Source organism: Eleutherodactylus coqui, chromosome 5 (assembly GCF_035609145.1).
Source record: "Eleutherodactylus coqui strain aEleCoq1 chromosome 5, aEleCoq1.hap1, whole genome shotgun sequence".
In the NCBI taxonomy this organism is placed as follows: domain Eukaryota; kingdom Metazoa; phylum Chordata; class Amphibia; order Anura; family Eleutherodactylidae; genus Eleutherodactylus; species Eleutherodactylus coqui.
The window spans coordinates 263673729-263694031 of NC_089841.1; the positions used below are offsets into that span (position 1 = coordinate 263673729).

The 20303-nt window shown below is 45.4% G+C and overlaps 1 protein-coding gene across 1 annotated transcript in view; it reads left to right on the forward strand.

Annotated features, from left to right (window-relative positions):
- The window catches only part of HAUS8 (HAUS augmin like complex subunit 8), a 95380-nt gene that overhangs the window by 48139 nt on the left and 26938 nt on the right, over positions 1 to 20303 (forward strand). The window contains exons 4-7 of the mRNA XM_066604613.1: positions 11490 to 11598; positions 13592 to 13696; positions 14915 to 14991; positions 19226 to 19300. Coding sequence (XP_066460710.1) covers positions 11490 to 11598; positions 13592 to 13696; positions 14915 to 14991; positions 19226 to 19300 — 366 coding nt within the window. The remainder of the gene's footprint in view (positions 1 to 11489; positions 11599 to 13591; positions 13697 to 14914; positions 14992 to 19225; positions 19301 to 20303) is intronic.

A 20303-nucleotide genomic window follows, 5' to 3' on the forward strand; every position in this document is an offset into this window, starting at 1 on the left:
TAGCGTTTTTTTAGCGTTTTTTTTCCGTGCACAGTCAAAAGCATGTGCAACTTATTGTACGCGTCGTTACGGACGCGACAATACCAAATATGTGGGTTTTTTATTTTTTTTTTGCCTTTTTTTTTATGCTAATCTGAGAAAAAGCATAAAAAATCTTTTTTTTTACTTTTTACATTTTTTTAATTCATTTTTTTAATCTTTGTTTTTTTTACACTATTTGAGTCCCTCTGAGGGACTTTAATCACTGCCCTGATGATCGCTGTCATAAGGCATGGCAGAGCTACTGCTCTCCCATGCCTTATCGCTTATACAGCGATCCTAGGCATAGGCAATACAGGACACCAGTGTCTGGCGTCCTGTTGCCATGGTGACAGGCCGGGCTCTCGCGATGACATCGTGAGTTCCGGCCGGAGACACAGAGGGAGCCGCACTCCCTCTGTGAACTCTTTCTCTGCCGCAATCTACTTAGATCGCGGCAGAGAAGGGGTTAACAGCGGGGGCGCAACTCCGATGCCCCCCCCCCCCGCTGTTGCAGCGGGACGCCGGCTGTGACTGACAGCCGGCTCCCGCTGTGGGATAGCACGAGATCATATGTGATCCCGTGCTATCTCCAGGACGTAAGTTTACGTCCTGTTGCGGGAAGTACCAGGCTGCCAGGACGTAAACTTACGCCCTGCAGTGGGAAGGGGTTAATGATAGGTTCATCGCAGCATTCTTCAATTTCTATATGCGAGCAGAAGATCGCCGTAATTTTCCGCTCGTGTACATTAGGCTGCGCTCTCCATAGTTCAAGGAAAGCGTTTATTGCGTTACCTGCGCGCGGATTATCACCACGGATAAGGCAATGATATATCGCCCACGGACAGGAGGCCTTCGGTTCAGCTTGTTGTGTGTTTTCTTAGTAGTATGGTGTGTGTTTATTTGCATGAAATCCGAGGCGCTTGTTAAAAAAGTTTTAAAGTAGAAAATACGTTTGTGAATGGAGTCTTTTGGGCGGTTTCACACACGAGTATTTTTGGCAGTTTTTCACTTAGGATTTTGAAACAGAAGTAACGTACCGTAGTATGTTAGGCTGAATGAAGACAATGTCCATCTAGATCATCCTGTTTCAACCCCCTTGTTGATCCAGAGGAAGGCAAAAAAAAACCAAGAGGCAGAAGCTAATTAGCCCATTCGGGGGAAAGGTTCCTTCCCGACTCCATAATGGCAATCAGAATAATCCCTGGATCAACCTCTGATAGTTCTTACATGTCTGTAAGACCCAAATCAACAACCCGCTGGTCACCTGATGTCTATATGCTGTAATATAGCGCTCTAGAAAGACGTCAAGTCCCCTCTTAAACTCCTTTTTGGATTTTGCCATCCCCACATCCTCAGGCAGAGAGTTCCACAGTCTCGCTGCTCTTGAGGTAAAGAATCCCTTTCTATGTTGGTGATGAAACCTGCTTTCCTCTAATCGTAGCGGATGCCCTCTTGTTACCGTCACAGTCCTGGGTATAAACAGATCATGGGAGAGATCCTTGTATTGTCCCCTCATGTACTTATACATAGTTATTTGATCACCTCTTAGCCGTCTTTTTTCCAGGGTAAATAATCCTAATTTTGATAGTCTCTCTGGGTATTCCAGTCTACTCATTCCATTTATTTAGTTGCCCTTCTTTGAACCCCCTCAAGCACTGTAACATCTCTCCTGAGCACCGGTGATCAGAACTGTACGCAGTATTCCATGTGAGGCCTGACAAGTGCCTTATATAGTGGCAGGATAATATTCTCGTCCCTCGCCCCTATACCTCTTTTAATGCACCCCAAGACTTTATTAGCTTTTGCAGCAGCTGACTGGCATTGGTTGCTTCAGTTAAATCTACAATCCACTAGTACCCCCAGATCTTTTTCCATATCACTTTTCCCTAGTGGTACCCCATTTAGTGTATATTGGTGATGTCCGTTTCTCCTGCCCATGTGCATAACCTTACATTTATCAACATTGAACTTCATTTGCCATTTTTCTGCCCAAGCCCCCAGGTTATCTAGGTCCGTTTGTAGCCACACATTGTCCTCCGTTGTATTAATTATCTTGTATAATTTTGTATCATCTGCAAATATTCATATTTTACTGTGCAGCCCCTCTATCAGGTCGTTGAAAAGTATATTAAACAGGATGTGGCCTAGTACTGAGCCCTGTGGCACCCCACTAGCAACGGTGGCCCATCTAGAGTATGAACCATTTATTGCCACCCTCTGCTTTCTATCTCTGAGCCAGTTCCTTACCCAGATACACATATTTTAACCCAGTCCAAGCTGTCTCCTTTTATATATCAGCCTACTATGCAGCACGGTGTCAAATGCTTTAGAGAAATCCAGATATACGAGATCAATAGACTCTCCCAGGTCCAGCCTTGAAGTTGCTTCATTCTAGAATCTGATCAGATTGGTCTGACACGATCGACCCTTCATGAATTCTTGCTGGTAAAAAGTTATTCTATTGTTCTCCTTGAGGTATTCTAGGATGGCGTCTCTCAGAAACCCCTCAAATATTTTTTCCAGTTATTGAAGTGAGACTTACCGGCCTGTAGTTACCAGGCTCTCTTTTGGACCACTTTTAGTGGAACCACATTGGCAATGCGCCAATCCAATGGTACAACCCCCAGTCTTGATAGTGTCCATGAATATAAGAAATAGCGGTCTAGCTATCACATCACTTAGTTCCCTTAGAACCCTTGTGTGTATTTCATCTAAGCCCAGCGATTTATAATTGTTTGTTTTGTTTGTTTGTTTTTTCTTTTTTAAAATCCTCTTTAACCGGCTCTGCACTTCGTTCTGCGTTAGGTATGTAATATTTTGCGAGGGGTTCGTTTTATTCCCCCTGCATCTCGTGTGACATTTCCTTTTCTTTGGTGAATACACTTGTAAAGAAAATATTTAATAGGTTTACCTTCCTCCCATTGTCTTCTGTGATTTCTCCTGCATTATTTGTTAAAGGGACAGTGCTCTGTGTAAAGCCTGTTAATATGATTGAAGAATAGTTTTGTTTTTTTTTAAACTCGTTTTATTGAACAATATATATTTCGTACAATATATAAACAACTTTGCATACATCATAGGCTCATTAAGATAAAGTAATAAAGACAAGATACATTACCTGTCGTGTATATGTACAAGCACGGTGTGTTGGCTCATCTGTCCACGGTGTCATTGTGACATTGTCATTTGGCACTCCCTTTCGTTAGTAGCTCCTGTTAGTAGGTTTTGAAACCCTTCTTGGGTAAAGATAGTATTTGTTGAACCACACCATCTGCCACATACCTTATTAAACTTTTCCAGGCATTTTCTGTTTTTGTAGACTATTCTCTCATACGGCAGGGTAGAGTCGATAATGTTTTGCTATTTTAACAGTGTTGGGGGGGGCGTCTTTTCATCCAGCGTAGAGCTATCTCCTTGCGGGCGTAAAATAATATCTTAGCAAGGAATATCCTATCGTGGAACTGCCACTGCTCCTCATCCAAAATGCCCAGTAAGCATATGGCTGGATCGAGTGGCACCGGCACCCCCAACACCTGGCTCAGAAACTCTGTGACTTCTCCCCAATATGTGTAAATATCTGGGCAGCACCATATTAAATGGTTGAAATTTGCGTTGGGTGCCTGGCAACAGTGACGTTGACTAGTGACTGTCCTGTTCATTTTATGAAGCCTGATCGGTGTCAAATAACACTGATGTAAAATATATAGTTGAGTTAAGTTATTATTTCCGGCTGGTGATACCATGGTGTATGTAGACATTGCTGACTCTCCGTCCTCGTTAGTGAGGGAGGGAATAAGCTCTTTCCATCTCTCCACTACTGTCATTGGTGTATCGGGTATCTTGGAGTGTAGTAGATGGGTATATAGTACCTATATCAGGCCCTTAGGCATACTGCGCACCCAAGGACCTATCAGTGGGTATAGGGAGAAGGATTGCCTGGGCTCTGGAAATTGTGTTGTGAGGGCATGTCTAAGTTGCAGGTATCTGAAAAAGCCAACTCTTGGAACTTGCTGTAACTGCTGTAATTGTTCAAAGGAGGCCAGCATCCCATCAATATAGAGATGTTCCAGTGTAGTGATTCCTAGATTCGACCAGAACTGTCTATCTGGCAGATTCAAGATGTGGACGTGCTCTGTTGTCCCACAAGGGGGTTTCCAGTGGGGTGCCCTCCTCCTGTTTAGTCAGCAGTTTGCATGCCTGCCACACATTAACTGCAAGGATTGGCAACATCTGTCTGGTCAGTAGTCCTGGCTTTTCCAGGAGGATCCAAAGCGATAGTTCTGAAAGAAAAGTCATCGAATGGTGCTCAGAGTTTGGGAGGGGGGAGCCCTACAGACAGCGACTGATGTATCTAACCTGCCCTGCTAGGTAATAAAGCCTAAAATCTGGTAGTACCATTCCTCCAATCTCCTTAGGTCACTGTAGGGTGTCCATGCGAAGTTTGGCTCTAGATTTCCCCCAGATAAATGATCCTATTAGCAAGTTTGTCTTTTTGAAAAATTACTGCAGTATAGTTATTTCGGCGTGTTCTGGACAGTATAGATCTTTGGGGAGTATTATCATCTTGATAATGTGTATTCTGCCAGCCACAGATGGCGGTAAAGAACTCCCAAGTCTCAAGTTTTAGTTGTAAAGAAGCTAATAGGGGAGTGACTTTCAGGTCGAGGCTTGGGATATAGTCTCTAGTTATGTGAATCCCGAGATAGTATTTGAATTGGGGGGTGATCTGTACTTTGCAAAATACATCTCCCATCAGCCATCCCTCTGGTCTTAGGGGCATAAAAGCAGATTTCTGCCAGTTAATGCGTAGGCCTGAAAAATTCCCCAAATCATCTATTAGAGAGATAGCTAATGGCAGAGTGTACCTGGGGTCCGACATGTATAATATATCGTCTGCGTATAACCCTATCCTATCTGGATACCCTTGTACGATGAATGTTGTCGGACCCCCAGGGCCAAAGGTTCTATGGCGATTGCAAATAGAAGGGGGGAGAGTGGGCAGCCCTGTCGAGTTCCCCTATGAAGTGGGAAGGAGGCGGGGGTCAGACCGTTCACCACTACTCTGGCTGTTGGAGATCTATACAGGATAGAGATCCACTTAACAAATCAGAATCTCCGGAAAACTCCCATTAAATATGGCCACTCGACAGTCAAATGCCTTAGCCGCTTTCAACGAGGCCAAGGCCCAGTCCGCCCTCCACCTCCAGCCCACTTGTGTAATCACCTGTGTCCTTCTGATGTTGTCCGATGTGGACATTCCGGGGATAAAGCCGGCTTGATCAGGGTGTCTTTTATGACTTGATTCAAACGAGAGGCTAGCACTTTAGTGAGGATTGTGTCATCTGTATTTAAGAGAGAAATAGGCCTATACGAGCCGCATTCCTCTGGGTCTTTATCTGACTTTAAAATAGGGACTATGTTGGCTTCTAACATTTGATTCTGGGAGATGTTTTTTTCCAAATATATATCTAGACAAGGAGAGTAGGTGTGGTGTAATTTTTTCTTTGTAGTGTAGGTAAACCTCCACTGGCAGGCCATCTGGTCCCGGGGTCTTACCCTTCGCCATGTCCCTCATTGCCTCCTCAATCTCCTCCAGTGTAATAGGCGAGTCTAATAGGGATTTGTGAGTGTCTTGTAGTACTGGGAATGTTAAGTAGGTTTCTAGTTCTGTAGGGGAATAGTTAGTCTGGGACTGGTGTAAATCGCTATAGAATTGCTGGAATCTGTCCAAAATATCTTTTGGGTCTGAAAGTGTTATTCCTTCGGCTGACTTAATCCTAAATACTGACGGGGGGGGCGGTCTCCTGTCGGGCCATAAAGGCTAGTAATTTGCTAGACTGGTTGCCTAATTCAAAGAAGGACTGTCAAGAGAAAAGGCCCAAAGGAACCTATTTTTCACCTAAGTATAGTAGATAATCCCTGCCTATCTGTACCCATCTGTCTCTTTTAGCGTTAGAGGGGTCAGATGAATTCGCTTTCTAGTAGCTGACATTGCTCCGCTAGCAGTTCTCCTTCTCGTGCTGCAGCTTTTTTAATAAAGGAAATTGAGGATCTGAAGCAGCCTCTGAGATAAGGCTTGAACGCCTCCCAAACCAGCATCCTATCAGAGTGTGCCTCGTAATATATTTGAATCTGGTCTGGTATACAGTCATTTGGGCCAAGTAGCGAAAGCCAAAATAGGTGTACTTTGTCTCTTAAAGGCAGCTGGGCCTGGATTTCTCAGGACCATACGGATCTGAGAGTGATCCGAAATCCCTCGGGGGAGTAATTCTATGGAGTTAATTTTCGGGAATAGTGAGGGAGATCTGTGTATATATAATCTATACGACTTAAGTGCATAGTTGTGGCCTGCGTGGCAAGAGAATTCCTGCTGTTATGGGTGAAATACACGCCACAAATCCAGCCATCCTGTCACTGAGATTATGGAAGCTAGGCGGGTTGTACTCGTGCCTCCCTCCCTCTGGGCACCACCTCCGAATCTATCTAGGAGGAGATCCATTATCATATTCATGTCACCCATACAGATAATCGTTGCATCCGGTGAAAATGAGGCGAATAGAATACCATCAGCTAGAATAGTTGTTGATGCAGGTGGTGGGTTATAATAGCATAAGAGAACATAGGGGTCATTATTAATTTTGGCTCTCACAAATCTAAATCTAGCCTCTGGATCCTTTTTTAGCTGTTCTACCTGCCATCTGAGGGATCTCCCCATCAATAGAAATACTCCCCTGGAGTATGACGTGTGACATGAGTGGGCGGACCACTGAACCCACGGCTTTATCAGAACTCTTGTAGTTTCGGGTGTGAGGTGGGTTTCCTGCAGGGATAGTATATGCGGTCTCCAGGAGCGCACTAAGGTAGTTATTGTTGATCGCTTTTTGGCTGATCCCATGCCTCTGACATTCCAGGACACAATGATTACCTCCGCCATTTGGCAAAGACAGGTTAATCGAGTCCGGATAAAATTTCTTACATCGTTCTGTCTGTCAGGCGCCCCTCCAACACCCCATGATATCTTTACCGCACACCATGTAGCAATATTTCCGTACATTCTTAAAACAAATATGGAGCACTTGATGCATACTGTCTTTTTAACATTACGGTAGTATACTACCAACTTTAGAACTTAAATAACTTGTTATAGAACAAACACCAAATACTCTCTCCGTGAAGTTAGTATTCGTGGCAAACTAGTATTAGGGGGAACCTACTTAGTATAGCTTTTAGTCTCAGATATACCTGAGGTACAATTAGGTTGGCAAATCGGAGATAAGAACCAGCAGTAACCTGTTAAGTATCAGTTGGGTGAGCCCCCTTAAAGAGGAGGGCATCCCCCCCGCCAGACACCTCAGTCACGCCCCACTGTAATGGTACCATGGTGCGGTTTCAGTAGAATAGGGAGCAGAGGGGGGGGGGGGGGGAGAGGGGTCAAGGATACCAGGAGGGTAACTCGCCGTCACTCCTAGGGGAGAAAGACATAAAGACTTGTAATAGACAAGGTGGAAGATCGGGACTTTCATTAAGTTCAAATATGGTCGAGGTATATCAAGTATAGAATTTCTGGAACATAGTTGGATATTTTAGCGGCCTGTCCGCATATTGTGTAGGAGTCCCAACACCTAAAGGGGAAGAAGGGGGTGGTTATGTATACATTAGTCATTCTGGTCGGCATCTGGTAGTCAGCCAATCTTCCGCCTCATATGGTGAAGAAAAGAAGTGGGTGCGATCTCTATCTACCACTCTCAGGCGTGCCGGATATGCCATAGAGTACGGGAGCTGTAGGTCTCGAAGTTGCCTTTTGATGCCGTAGAATGATGCCCTTTGCTTTTGGAGATCCGCTGAAAAATCTGGAAAGACGGATACTGTGGTATTATCGTAGCGTAGGGGGCCTCCTTTCCTGGCAGCCTGTAGGATCGTATCTCGGTCACGAGAGTTAAGTAGTTTTGCCAGCAAGGGTCTAGGTAAAGCGCCCGGTATAGGCGTCTACGTAGGCACTTGGTGGGCTCTTTCCACTACGAAGACTTGTGATAGGTTGGCATTACGGAAAAGTTGGCGCAGCCACCGTTCCATAAACTCTTCAGGTCTCTGTCCCTCAGCTCTTTCTGGTAAGCCCACTATACGTAAATTATTTAGTCGCGAGCGATTTTCAAGATCATCCGCCTTTTGTCTCCAATACTCTGCTTTCTGTGTGAGTTCTTGTACTGTGACCGACATTAGGGTGATGGTATCATCCAATGTGGAGATCCTGTCTTCTGTGTTAGTGACTCGTTCTCTTAGGTTTGGAAGGTCTTGTCTCAGTAGGCTCACGTCCATTTTGACCTTGTCAATTTTTCCAGTGAGAGTAGTCGTGGACGTTTGAATTGCTGACAGGAGCTGCTCAGATAGCTGTTGTAGGGTTTGGACCGGGCCTTCGGGTGGGCCTGGGCTGGCATCTTTCACTGCTGGCATTGCCGCTGGAGCGGATAGAGTGGGTTCAGGGCCAGGGTCTTTACGGGTCTCGCCTCTGGCGAATGCTTTAAGTTTATCGATGGATGGATGAATTCTGTCTGGTGGGACCCATGACAAGTCTGTTTGTGTTTCTTGCTTTTGAAAAGGACTTTGCAGCTTTTGTCAAGTTCCCCGCAGGGGCCTATAAATGTCCCAGATCTGTAGTATGGGGAAATTTAGGTGTCCGTTTTGCACAGTGGTTGTCAAAATGTTCTGTAGCACAGAAGTTGCAATGGGTCTACAATAATGGCGGCAGTGGTATAGGTGAGTCACTTTTGTCTGGCTGTGTGGATGTCACAAAAGTAGATGCAAGATCTTCCTCTCCCTGTTAGCTACGACTTATGCTCTTCTCATATGCATTAGCTGTGGGTTGTGGGCTGATTCTTTTTAGTTCCTGATGGCAGTAGCAGCATGGAGGTATCAATTGCTGCTTCTTTTTGGGGTAAGATCCCCCATTCCTCTCCACTGTGTGCTCTTTGCAACTTCCCCCGCTACACCCCTGCGGCTATGGCGGGAAAGGCTCAGCCTCTGCACCTAGAGCTGTATAGGAGTTTCAGCCCAACAGCCCTTCCTTCGTGTGCACTCGCCTGCTCTTGCGCTGTCTCTGCCGCCTCCTCCTTCGTTCTGGGGGGACCGCTCCAAGTCCTCTCCCACCGCCCTCACTCTCTCAATGCCGCCCGGCGCAGCTCGTAAGATGGCGGCGCTCACAGTGTCATGGGTCCGCCGGCCGTGTTGCCTCCACTGAAGATGTTATGGGAGCGCTGCAGGCGGCTCTGCTCTCTCTTGCCCCCCCCCCCCCCCCCCCCGCTCCGGAGAAGTTCTGTTAGCTTAAGGGGCCCTCGGGATCAATACAGGATAACGGGAATGCCGGTCTGTGCTGGAGCTCCTCATACATGCGGCCGGTCAGCTCTGTTGCTTGGCTTATCTCCTCAATTGAAGAATAGTTTAGTGTTGTTTTTGCTCTCTTCGGCAATCAGTCTTTCTGCCTCCTCCTTAGCAATTTTGATCTTTCCTTTTAAATATATTTTTTTTTTTTCCCTGTATGATTTTAATACCTCTTCGCTGCCTTCTTGTTTTAGTAGTTTAAACTCTTTCCTTTTTTCTTTAATGCCCCCCTTACAGTCTTGTCGAACCACATTGGTTTCTTTCTACTTGTGGTTCTTCTTTTTTTTTTTTTTCTTTTTTTTTTTTATGTACTGCTTACATGAGATGATGAGGATGTTTTTAAACTTTTCCCATTTGTCCTCTGTACTGCTATTTTTGAGGATGCTGTCCCAATTAATGTTACTGAAAGCAGTTCTGAGCTAATCAAATTTACCTTTTATTAAAGTTTTTAGTTTTTTGTTTTTTTTTGTCACTCAACCTGCACCCCCATCAATCGGTCCGGTTTGTTAGTACTAAGTCCAGAGGGGCCCTCCCTCTAGTTGGCTCCTGCACAAGTTGGGTAAGGTAATTATCTTTAATTGTTCTGAAGAACTTATCACCCTTGTGAGATTTGCAGGTTTCATCTTCCCATATTATATCTGGATAATTAAAGTCCCCCATGATAATTACTTTGTTGCACTTTGACCCTTCTTCTATCTGCGTTAATAATAAGATTTCAGTTTCTTCTGTTGCTTTTGGTGACCTATAGAAAACCCCTATCAGGATTTTGTTTTGTTTTCTTCCTTCCTGTATTTCTACCCAGAGATTCCACGTGCTCATCTCCTGCACCTATATCTTCCCGTAGGTTTGGCATTAAGTAGGATTTAATGTACAGACCAACCCCTCCCCCTTTCTGTTCCCCACGGTCTCTTCTGAAGAGATTGTAACCCTGTAAATTCACCGCCCAGTCGCACTTATCATCAAGCCATGTTTCCATTACTCCAACTATACCGTAATTTTCATCACCCCCCCCCCCCCTTCTAATTACTTGGCCCCAGGTCGCTATCTACACTGTCTCCCCCCACCCCCGTTTCTCTTTTTGCCCTCCCCCACCCGCCACCCATGGTCGCTAGTTTAAACACTCCTCCAGCCCTCTAGCCATCTTCTCCCCCAGCACAGCTGCACCCTCCCCATTGAGATGCAGCCCGTCCCTACGGTAGAGCCTGTAGCCGACAGCAAGGTCAGCCCAGTTCTCCAGGAACCCGAACCCCTCCTTCTTACACCAACTCCGGAGCCACTTATTTAAGATTCTGCTGCCTTTCTAGTGTGGCTTTCGGTGCAGGTAGTATTTCCGATAAAACTACCCTGGAGGTCCTCGCCCTAAGCTTGGATCCTAGGTCACTGAAATCGTTTTTGAGGGCCCTCCATTGACCTCTAATTTGTTCATTAGTGCCAACGTGCACCATGACCGCTGGATCCTCATCAGCCCCTCCCAGCAATCTGTCAATCCAATCCGCGATGTGTCGAACTCGCGCGCCAGGAAGACAACACGCCCTTTGACAATCCAGGTCTTTATGGCAGATTGCCCTCTCTGTCCCCCTTATAACTGAGTCCCCCACCACTAGGACCTGTCTAGACTGCCCTGCGCTCCCAGTCCCTGTCTCACTGGAGCAGTCATCCCCCTGGCGTTCAGAGGGCATGTCGTGCTGCAGCGGTGCTGGCTCTGTAATGGCATCGCCGTCATCTGCCAACGTTGCAGACATGTTGGGTTGTGCCAGTTCAGGACCAGCCTCCCTGGATCTCTTCCCTCTACCTCTCCTTCTATCTGTCACCCAGCTAGCTGCCTGCTCCCCTTGCTCTTCCGTACTACCATCCGCCCCCGCCTCTACCCCAGTGGATCTAGCAGAAAGCATAAGTCCTTCCTCTAGGTTTCCTGTGTGAGCAGTCCCATTGAAATGAATGTGAGCATTGTACAGCGTTTAGCGCAGCACTAAAGGCTGTGCAAAAATGTCTGTGTGAGGGATTCCTGCATGCTTTATCTTTTCTGTTTGCTCCATTTTCATAATGTGGTGTGTTGTTTTGTTTTTTTTTTGTTCATTTTTGTGCCCCCAAAGTTGAAGAATAATGTTGCAAACACAACCTTATCACCTGGAAAAGGCCACGAAAGAAGTAGAAGCGGTTCTCTTAAATCTGTGGGACTACAAAGGCTTAAAGCTGCTCTAAGTAAGTGAACTTCTGCAAACTTTAGATTTGAATAAAGAATTAAACTAGATATCTGTTCAGGGATAAAACTGCAATGATGGGATTTGCTGTAAAGCAACAAGGAGGATTTCTTTTAAGGGTGTTCCATCTGGGCCAATCATGTCTGATATGACCATACCCCCCTACATGGTGACTTGGAGTACAGAAACTGCTGAACAGGCTGTGCTGTTCCAGACCTTCCATGGGAGTGATGGGAACGGCTTAGTACAACGAGGGTCACGGCTCTCGTAATTCATGTGCTACATTATTACTGTAACTCTCATGCACGTCTATGGTAGCTACAGAAACCGTGTTGCACAGTCTCCTCAACTGTTCCTATATTTCCAGCCGCTGCACACAGCCAGGTCGGGTGGGAATTTCAGTTCTTGAGATTGGAAACACCTAGCATTCTCATGAATGGGAAGCACGATATGGGGGCGGGATTCAAGGCACAAAAAGGCTTGGTCTTAAAGGGGATAGATCTTTTGTTCTCCAAGACATAAGCATCACCGGGAGTATCTGGCTTCCATTTCTTTGACCTTACTGAAATTACGTGAATGCTTGTGCATTAGACACAAGCCTTTCAGTCAGTACATTGATGTAGGTTTTGTGTGTGCTGGAATAAGTGTTCTATGTATTATTATTTGCTGTGGGCATTGCATTGGATACATCACACATAATCTGCCTTCTGTTTAGTGTATCGACCTCTGTAGAAATTGTTCACACTAAAGGCTCTTTTACACGCAACGATTATTGCTCAAAATTCGTCAAAACGATGGCTTTTGAGCGATAATCATTGTGTGTAAATGCTTTCATGGTGCACTTTTCGTTTAAACAATGATTTTTAGTTCAGCATAAAGACCATCGTTCAGACCGCACACTGGGAGCAGGAGGTAGCCTGTGCCTGTTTTCAGACAGGGGCTGCACAGAGAATACAATGCTGTTATCTCCACGGGGGCCAGAGGTAAAATTGTTTACTCTTAGCAGCCCTTGCCAGAACAATGGAGCTAATTGCAGAGCTCAGACCACCTGCTGAGTTCTGCAAGCAGCTCCTGGAGGCTCATTTGCACGCTGATAAGTTACTAAATGGGCATTAGTGCCCATTAGTACTTTATGCAAAATGATCGCTGAAAACTGTCATTCTCCTTATCTTTTGAGCAAATTTTGAGCTATCATCTTTGCGTGTAAATGGGGCTTAAGGTCGCTCTCAAAAACAAAAAAAATAGCATTAAAGAACAGTGTTTTTACCGCACTCCATCACTGCAATGGATGATGTAGTGCGTTAAAAATATGCTGAGTGCACTAAAATGGAACATACAGTGTTCATTTTAGAGCATGTTAGAAACGCTTCATTACAATCCTTGTCTGAAGAGCCTTGTGTAAATTAAACACCTGCTAAATACTGTAAAAGAAGAAAAAAACACCTGTGTGAGAGCTGCCTTAAAGCAAACTGTTGCTGCAACAAATAATATGCATTTTTTTGGCTCTGTCCCAAGTTTTCGTCTTGCTGTATACTAAGATAATCACTCAAACGACAGTTTGGGTTACCGTTTTGAGTGATCATCTTTGCATAACTCTAAGTAGCTAATTGGCTACTTAAGAGTTAATGCAGGCGGAGCAGGACATCGCCGCGATAGCACCGAGAACAAAGCAACTGGTCTCTATATGCAAAGAGCTGCTTTGTTCTCGGGGGTTTCAGCTGGTGTCCTGCTGGTGAGAACTGCCAGTGGGGGATACCAGCTGAAAGAATACTATCAGTGCCGCCCACTGAGAAAATCGGCGTGCGGCTCTGATAACGGTCATCGTTGATTGCTAGAAATCAGCGATGAACGAAAAGTGCATGCTGGCCGTGCGTTTATATGCAACAGCTATCACTCAAAACATGGCTTTTGAGTGAATTTTGAGCAATAATCGTTGTCTAAATGGACCTTTACAAAGTACACCGCCTAGTTTCATCGTTCCCGTGTCTCTGTAGCACCATCTAATGCAACAGATGGAAGCTTCAAGGATGACTTACAGTCTACTGTATTGGACGGCCACAAGATTGCACGACCAGAACTTGACTTCTCTGTTATAAATGGTGAGTAAAATATACAGTATGTTAAATAGCCTGATGTACATGTATGTCATGGAATGCCTTGCCTGTATGATGTACAGCTTGTATGTGCCTGGACAGTCGTCAGCAGGAACCCAGTAGTCAGTCAAGGACTGTTGGATCTAAGTGGGAGAGGGCTTAGTTTGAGCGCTGTTCTGCATAGTGTTAGAAGCGTGCTATACACATTGTATGCAGGTATAGGATGCCTCTATATGGCACTGTGTTACAGAGATATCTATCTAGAAATTAGAAATGAAGATTCTTCATATATGATGTATATTGATAAAAAATACATGTATATCAGGATTATTACAAATGATCCTCCTGTTGTGAACACTTAGGCCCCATGGCCACTAGGAAATTCGGGTCCGCGCAAATTCTCCATGCAGAATCCCGCAGCGGGTCCCTCCTTTCCCGGGAACATGAGACCTGAAAATTAAATTTAACTTACCTGTCCAGACGCTGCGGGTTCCCGTCCGTCGCGGCCGGATCTTCTTTCCCTCTGCCCGGCCAATGTGCTCGGCACGCCGGCAACAAGGCGCGCACTTGCGCCGTGCACTTCTTTTTTTTTTTTTTTAGAACTCCTGCTCTCCTGCGCCGGAGAGCAGAAATTCAGGTTCGAGTGTACCGCGGATCCGGGCAGCTTCCATAGGCTTATATGGAAGCCTGCGGGAGCCGTCCCCGCTGGAGACCCGCACTAAAATGGAGCATGCTGCATGTGTTTTCCTGCACGGATCCGCGCAACAGGAAAATTGACATCAGCAGGTATTTACTTACTTGCAGGTGTCCAATGCATCCCTATGGGTGGGGATCACGCGTGAGGGACACCCACGCAAATTTGCTAATTCAAATTGCCCAGTGGACATGAGGCCTTCTAACTCCCGTTTAGAAGTACTACTGACCAACACTGGATTGGTAATTGCTAATTTTTTAAAAAATTGCTAATAAAATCATCATGACGTTCATTTTATCTGTCCCTGTTGAGTAATTCCAAGGAATCCACATCGCACTTTCCCACCCAAAATAAATAAGAGACGGGGGGAGTGTGCGGAGGCAGGGGAACTGGATTGGGAAGGGTTAAGGTCTTAAGCCAAGTTGTAACAATCTGTGATTTGTGGATGATGGCTCTCAAAGAGCACTGACTGCAATTATGTAAATGCATTAGAGTGCTTTAATTTTTTTTTTTCCCCCCTCACAACTTAGATAAAACAATGCAAAAATCGTCACCAAAGTCCCTATCAACACCAGCACAGAGAAAATCCAAGAGAGAGACTACTTCCGTAAGTGCCTGTATATAGAGCCTGCATGGAAGTACTACTGGAAGCAGACGACTGATGTCAACGAAAACTTTTATTCAACACTTGTAACTAAAACTGTCCTCACTTACAGCGTGCATGCATATGTAGTGGCTGCAATGCAGCGACCGAGGAGCGGGCCTCGGGGTAGATTTTTGGGCCTAGTCACAGTTGCACTACCATCTCTCATCCAGAGAATAACCAGTGACACGGCCAAGGGCCGGTCTGCTTAAGCAGAGGGGGCTCACTTGGGGAAATACCTTAGTCCTTTTGTCACTTGTGATGCTACAGTTTCTTCTGCCTCGGGGATTCCTGCTATTGGAGTAAATCCCCTGTCGTGCAGCTTCCGTGGGGAAATTCCTTGTTGACGGAGTAAATTAACACACACACAGGTACTCTTTAAGACATCGCCTCCGGAAACGGACGGGCGACTTGTCGTTTTATTTAATTTCAACAGATTACAACTTGGCAGCAACTGTCTGAATAGTGCGACAGGGAGAATTTACGGGGGTGCAGGAGAAACCACAGTCTATCTGTAGTTCCTGGCCTGGGGTACACTCTTACTTCTCGAGTTCTCTCTCTCTCTACCGGTCCGCACGCACTGCACGACTCCCAAAACACTTCAGTTGTTCTCACGAACAAGAGGCCATCCTCTCTGCCTCCTCCATCTTCTGTATCTGTGGGCTGAAGGTGCTCACAAACAGCTGCCTTGTCTCCTTCCTTTCTTTTTTTTTTTTTTTTTTTCCCCACCAGAAATCACCACTTTTATATCCCTGCATACAACATGTGACTACAAAACCGTTACATTTTTCAGACACTCAGACATGAACTCCTTCAGTGCTACAAATCTTGCACCACATCACTCAAACAGCATCAAAAGACACTGACCAGAGACAAATGCATCGTACTGGATAGGAGGGGCCCCTGATGTACTGGGCCACTGCAGCAACATCTGTGTTAACTTACAGACAGGTGAATGTGATGTCGGTGGATGGCTCTAAACGGCATTTTCCCCGAATCATGCTATTGATGCCCAGAAATAGCAATTGGATGCAAAATTGGGTACACGGGATACATTACACTTAGATGTATTGGGCTGTAGTAGATCTAATGGTACATAAATGTCCTGGAATACCTTTTTCTGGGTCCAAAGTGAAGAGCATGCAGCTTTTCAAATAAGACACAGAATCTTCAGATTTACCACTAGATGTCTGTATCACATTCATGTGACTTGGAGCCCTTTGACACGGGTCGACTGTTGGACACAGAAGCAATAATCTCTCTTGTGCTTCCACTCAGTGAATGGAAATGGAGCGGGTCAGGGATCGTTCCTGTCACCTGCCAACATTCACAGTAAACAGGCAGTCATTCATGGATTATCAACTGCCTGTTCACAAGGGTCGATCGTAGTTTGCAGGCAAAAAGATCAAATGGCAAACTAATATAGTTGTTCAGTGTAAAAAGACCCTTGGAAAGCAAGATCATGACTAATTACTGTTGCAGCAAACTTTCATGTTCTCATTAGTGATGTCTGTCTCTCTGAGCTTGCTTATTTAGTAAAAGAATGGGCAGACTTGTGTTCCCTGGATGGAAACACACTGTTGTTTAGCCTACATATTATCGCCACTCGCACACAACTGACCTGCCAGAAATACTGTGGTCACATAGAGAGAAAGAACGAACAATCCATGTTTGTAGAGGGGGAGTATCCATATGGGAACTGGGGCTGCTACAAGGAGAGGAATACAAAACTACTGCATGGGAAGCATGGGGATTTTTAGGTCATCACAAGGTTTTTCACACCCTGATAGACTCACTAGATAGGTTGCATTACACAACTTTCCACTCTTCCTAACTATATAGGGTTGTCCGAGCAAGGGTGCGTTCACACAAACGAGTTTCTCACTTTCTGAAACGCACACAGCTCGCAGTGAAGTAGACCCCATTGTTTTAATTTACAAAATTGCAGCATGTTCAGAGATAAAAAATTGCATCACTCTTCCAAGTACATAAAGGTGTGATGTCTTTTTTTTTTTTCCCCTATTGAAATCGCATGCATTTTTTCACAATTGTGAAAATCACATGTTCAACGCGGCAATTTTCTCACAAATCGCACCACATTCGCCATGAACCTTGCAAGTTTCCAAGCTTGATATCTGCCTCAGAACTATATCGTACTTACCTGTGTGAATGCATTCATATATAAAGTGCCTCTGGCCGGGTCCCCCATAGTGTAAAAATAACAAAGCAGTGAATATTCTCCTTTCCCTGCTTATCCCCCACTGGCAGCACTGGGTCTCCCTGCTGATGTCCTCTTTATAGGCTGCCTGTCCATGGGCGTTGCGGTATCCTGCGGTGGATCTCCGCCGTGGGAGCGGGTGCCGGCAGACGGATCTCCGCCGGTCACTCTATATGCTGTGTTTTGCCCTCCGCAAGCGGAGAATCGCAATGATTCTCCGCTCGTGGACAGGGGGGAAGCGCTCTCCATAGCAATGCTATGAAAAGCTTTCACTGCATTCCCCGTGGCCGGATTATCACTGCGGGGAACGCAATAAAACCCGCCTGCTTTTTTTAAAATTTATTTTACTTATTTATTTTTTTATAGCATCTGGGACTTAATGAGACACTTTTAGAGATGAGCGAGCATACTCGTCCGAGCTTGATGCTCGTTCGAGTATTAGGGTGCTCGAGATGCTCGTTACTCGAGACGAGTACCACGCGGTGCTCGTCTCGATTAAACGAGCACTGACCATTGAATTCAATGGAGCCGGCAATACAGCCGGCTCCATTGAAAGCAATGGGCTGCCGGCGAGCGCGGGATGAATTTTCGGGAAGGGCTTAAAAATATAAGCCCTTACCTGAAAATCATCCTAAAATGTGTAAAAAAAAAATATATACTCACCTTGTCCCGGCAGAACGATGTTAGCCCATTGAATTCAATGGAGCCAGCAATACAGCCGGCTCCATTGAAAGCAATGGGATGCCGGCGATCACACAATGAATTTTCGGGAAGGGCTTAAATATATAAGCCCTTCCCTGCAATTCATCCAGAAATGTGTAAAAATAAAAAATATATACTCACCTGGTCCCGGCAGACGGAGTTCAGCTGCGGCCAGCATGCAGTTCTCCTGAACTGCTCTGAACAGCTGTGAGTAGTATTCAGCAGCCGGGGATTTTCCCCGCCTGCTGAATGAGCTGCCTCTGATTGGTCACAGCCTGACCAATCAGAGGCAGATCTCACTCACACCCATTCATGAATTTATGAATGGGTGAGTGAATGCTGCCTCTGATTGGCTCAGCGCAGCTCTCAGCTGAATGACAGCAGTTCAGCACCACAGTGCAGGGGACAGCAGGAGAAGATGCGGCTGTGCCCTGGCAGCTGAAGGGAGGTGAGTATCTATTTTTTTTGTTTTTTAAATCACTTTTAATTCATTTCCAGGGAATGGCTTATATGTAAAGCCCTTCCCTGAAAAAGAATTCAGGTGTGCCAGCGGACCATTGTCTTCAATGGAGTCGCCGGCAGCAGCAGCGGCTCCATTGAAGAGAATGCCTGCATTTTTATTCTTTTTTACACTAAAATCTTTCTTTTTCAGGTAAGGGCTTATATTTTTAAGCCCTTCCCGAAAATGTATCCCGCCGCTCGCTGGCAGCCCATTGCTTTCAATGGAGCCGGCTGTATTGCCGGCTCCATTGACTTCAATGGGCTAACATCGTTCTCAGAGGAGAACGATCTTAATGCTGACAGTGTGTGGGGGGGGGGGGGTCTCACTCTTGCCACTATTGTGGCTTAATAGTGAGACCTCGGAGCCTGAAATGCGGCCCTGCATGTTGCTCCTCGCCTGCCCTATCCATTTCTGTGTTTTTTACATGATTTTCGTGATTTGCTAAGATTTTCACAAATGAAAACCTTAGCGGAGCACCAGTCATATACAAAAATGCTCGAGTCGCCCATTGACTTCGATGGGGTTCGTTACTCGAAACGAACTCTCGAGCATCACTGAAAGTTCGACTCGAGTAACGAGCACCCGAGCATTTTGGTGCTCGCTCATATCTAGACACTTTATGTAACTCAGAATAACCCTTTAAACACATCAGTATGACTGTTTCTCGTATCGGCAGTGCTGCTGTTGGATGTGTGAAATGGCTTTAGTAGATTTTACCTAAAGTGCAGTTTTCTATTGGGTGTATGTTCTTATATATTTTTTTCTTTCTTCAATAGGCTGTCAGCATTCCTGAGGACACGATCGAAATGTTAGAATCACAGACCTTGATATTTACATACTTAACCATGAAGGTGAACCCTATTGGCTCATATTCTTCTTCTTATTGTTATATTCTGCATATGTTTTAGCCTGGCTCTCAAGACCTCATTTAGGGCCCCTGTCCACGGGCGAGGCAGAATATCGCTAGCGATATTCTGACGCAGGGGAGAGAACTGTCAATTCTCTGCGGTGAGCTTATCTAATTGAGTCCCACGAGCGGAGAATCCCTATGATTCTCCACTCGGCAACAGGAGACTGCACTCTCCATAGCAACGCTAAAAATTGCAGCATTACTGCCACCTCCGTGTGTTTGCTGTGATGAAAAAGTCATATGATCAAATATTGAATTGATGTCCACAGGTCTTTCTCTGGGAAACCACTGAGGTTGTATGCCAGTAATGGTATGGCAGCATTTTGTCTGTTTTTCACAGCGACTAATGGGCAGTCAAGCCCATTAACCCTTTCCAATCCAATTTGTATCCTGGTTTTCCTTGGGGGCTTACTCTTTTTCTGCCATTATACAATAGCGCTATATGCTGGCTAAAGCCAGTACTGCATGAGGTGACACATTGGATAGGCTCCGACAGCAGAGAGGCGGGCAATATACAGTAAGAGAACCCCGACGGACGTTTTCCAACATCGAAGATGTACAGCCTTAAATCATAATGTCTTCAGAGGTCAGACAGTGGATTGGAAAGGGTTAATGTTATCATTATTGTGCAGGCCTGTAATGGAGAACTCGGTTTAATCCCTTAGCTGTTGCAGTCTACAGCGACTGTGGCATCTAAGGAGCTTGAGAGAAAGTGCACACAAGGCACCAATGCCGTAGCATGGCAATTAGGGGGGGGGGGGGCTAACAAGGGGTCTGCTGGGGCTCTGCCTTAGATTTAAACCTTATTAGGCCATGCCATAGGTATATCCTAATAAATTGCTAGTCATTCTATTATTGACTGGCAATGATGCTTTGGAATTCTAAGTATTGTATATCCGATCAAATGATCGCATATATGTCTCCTAATGGAATGTTTTTCGATC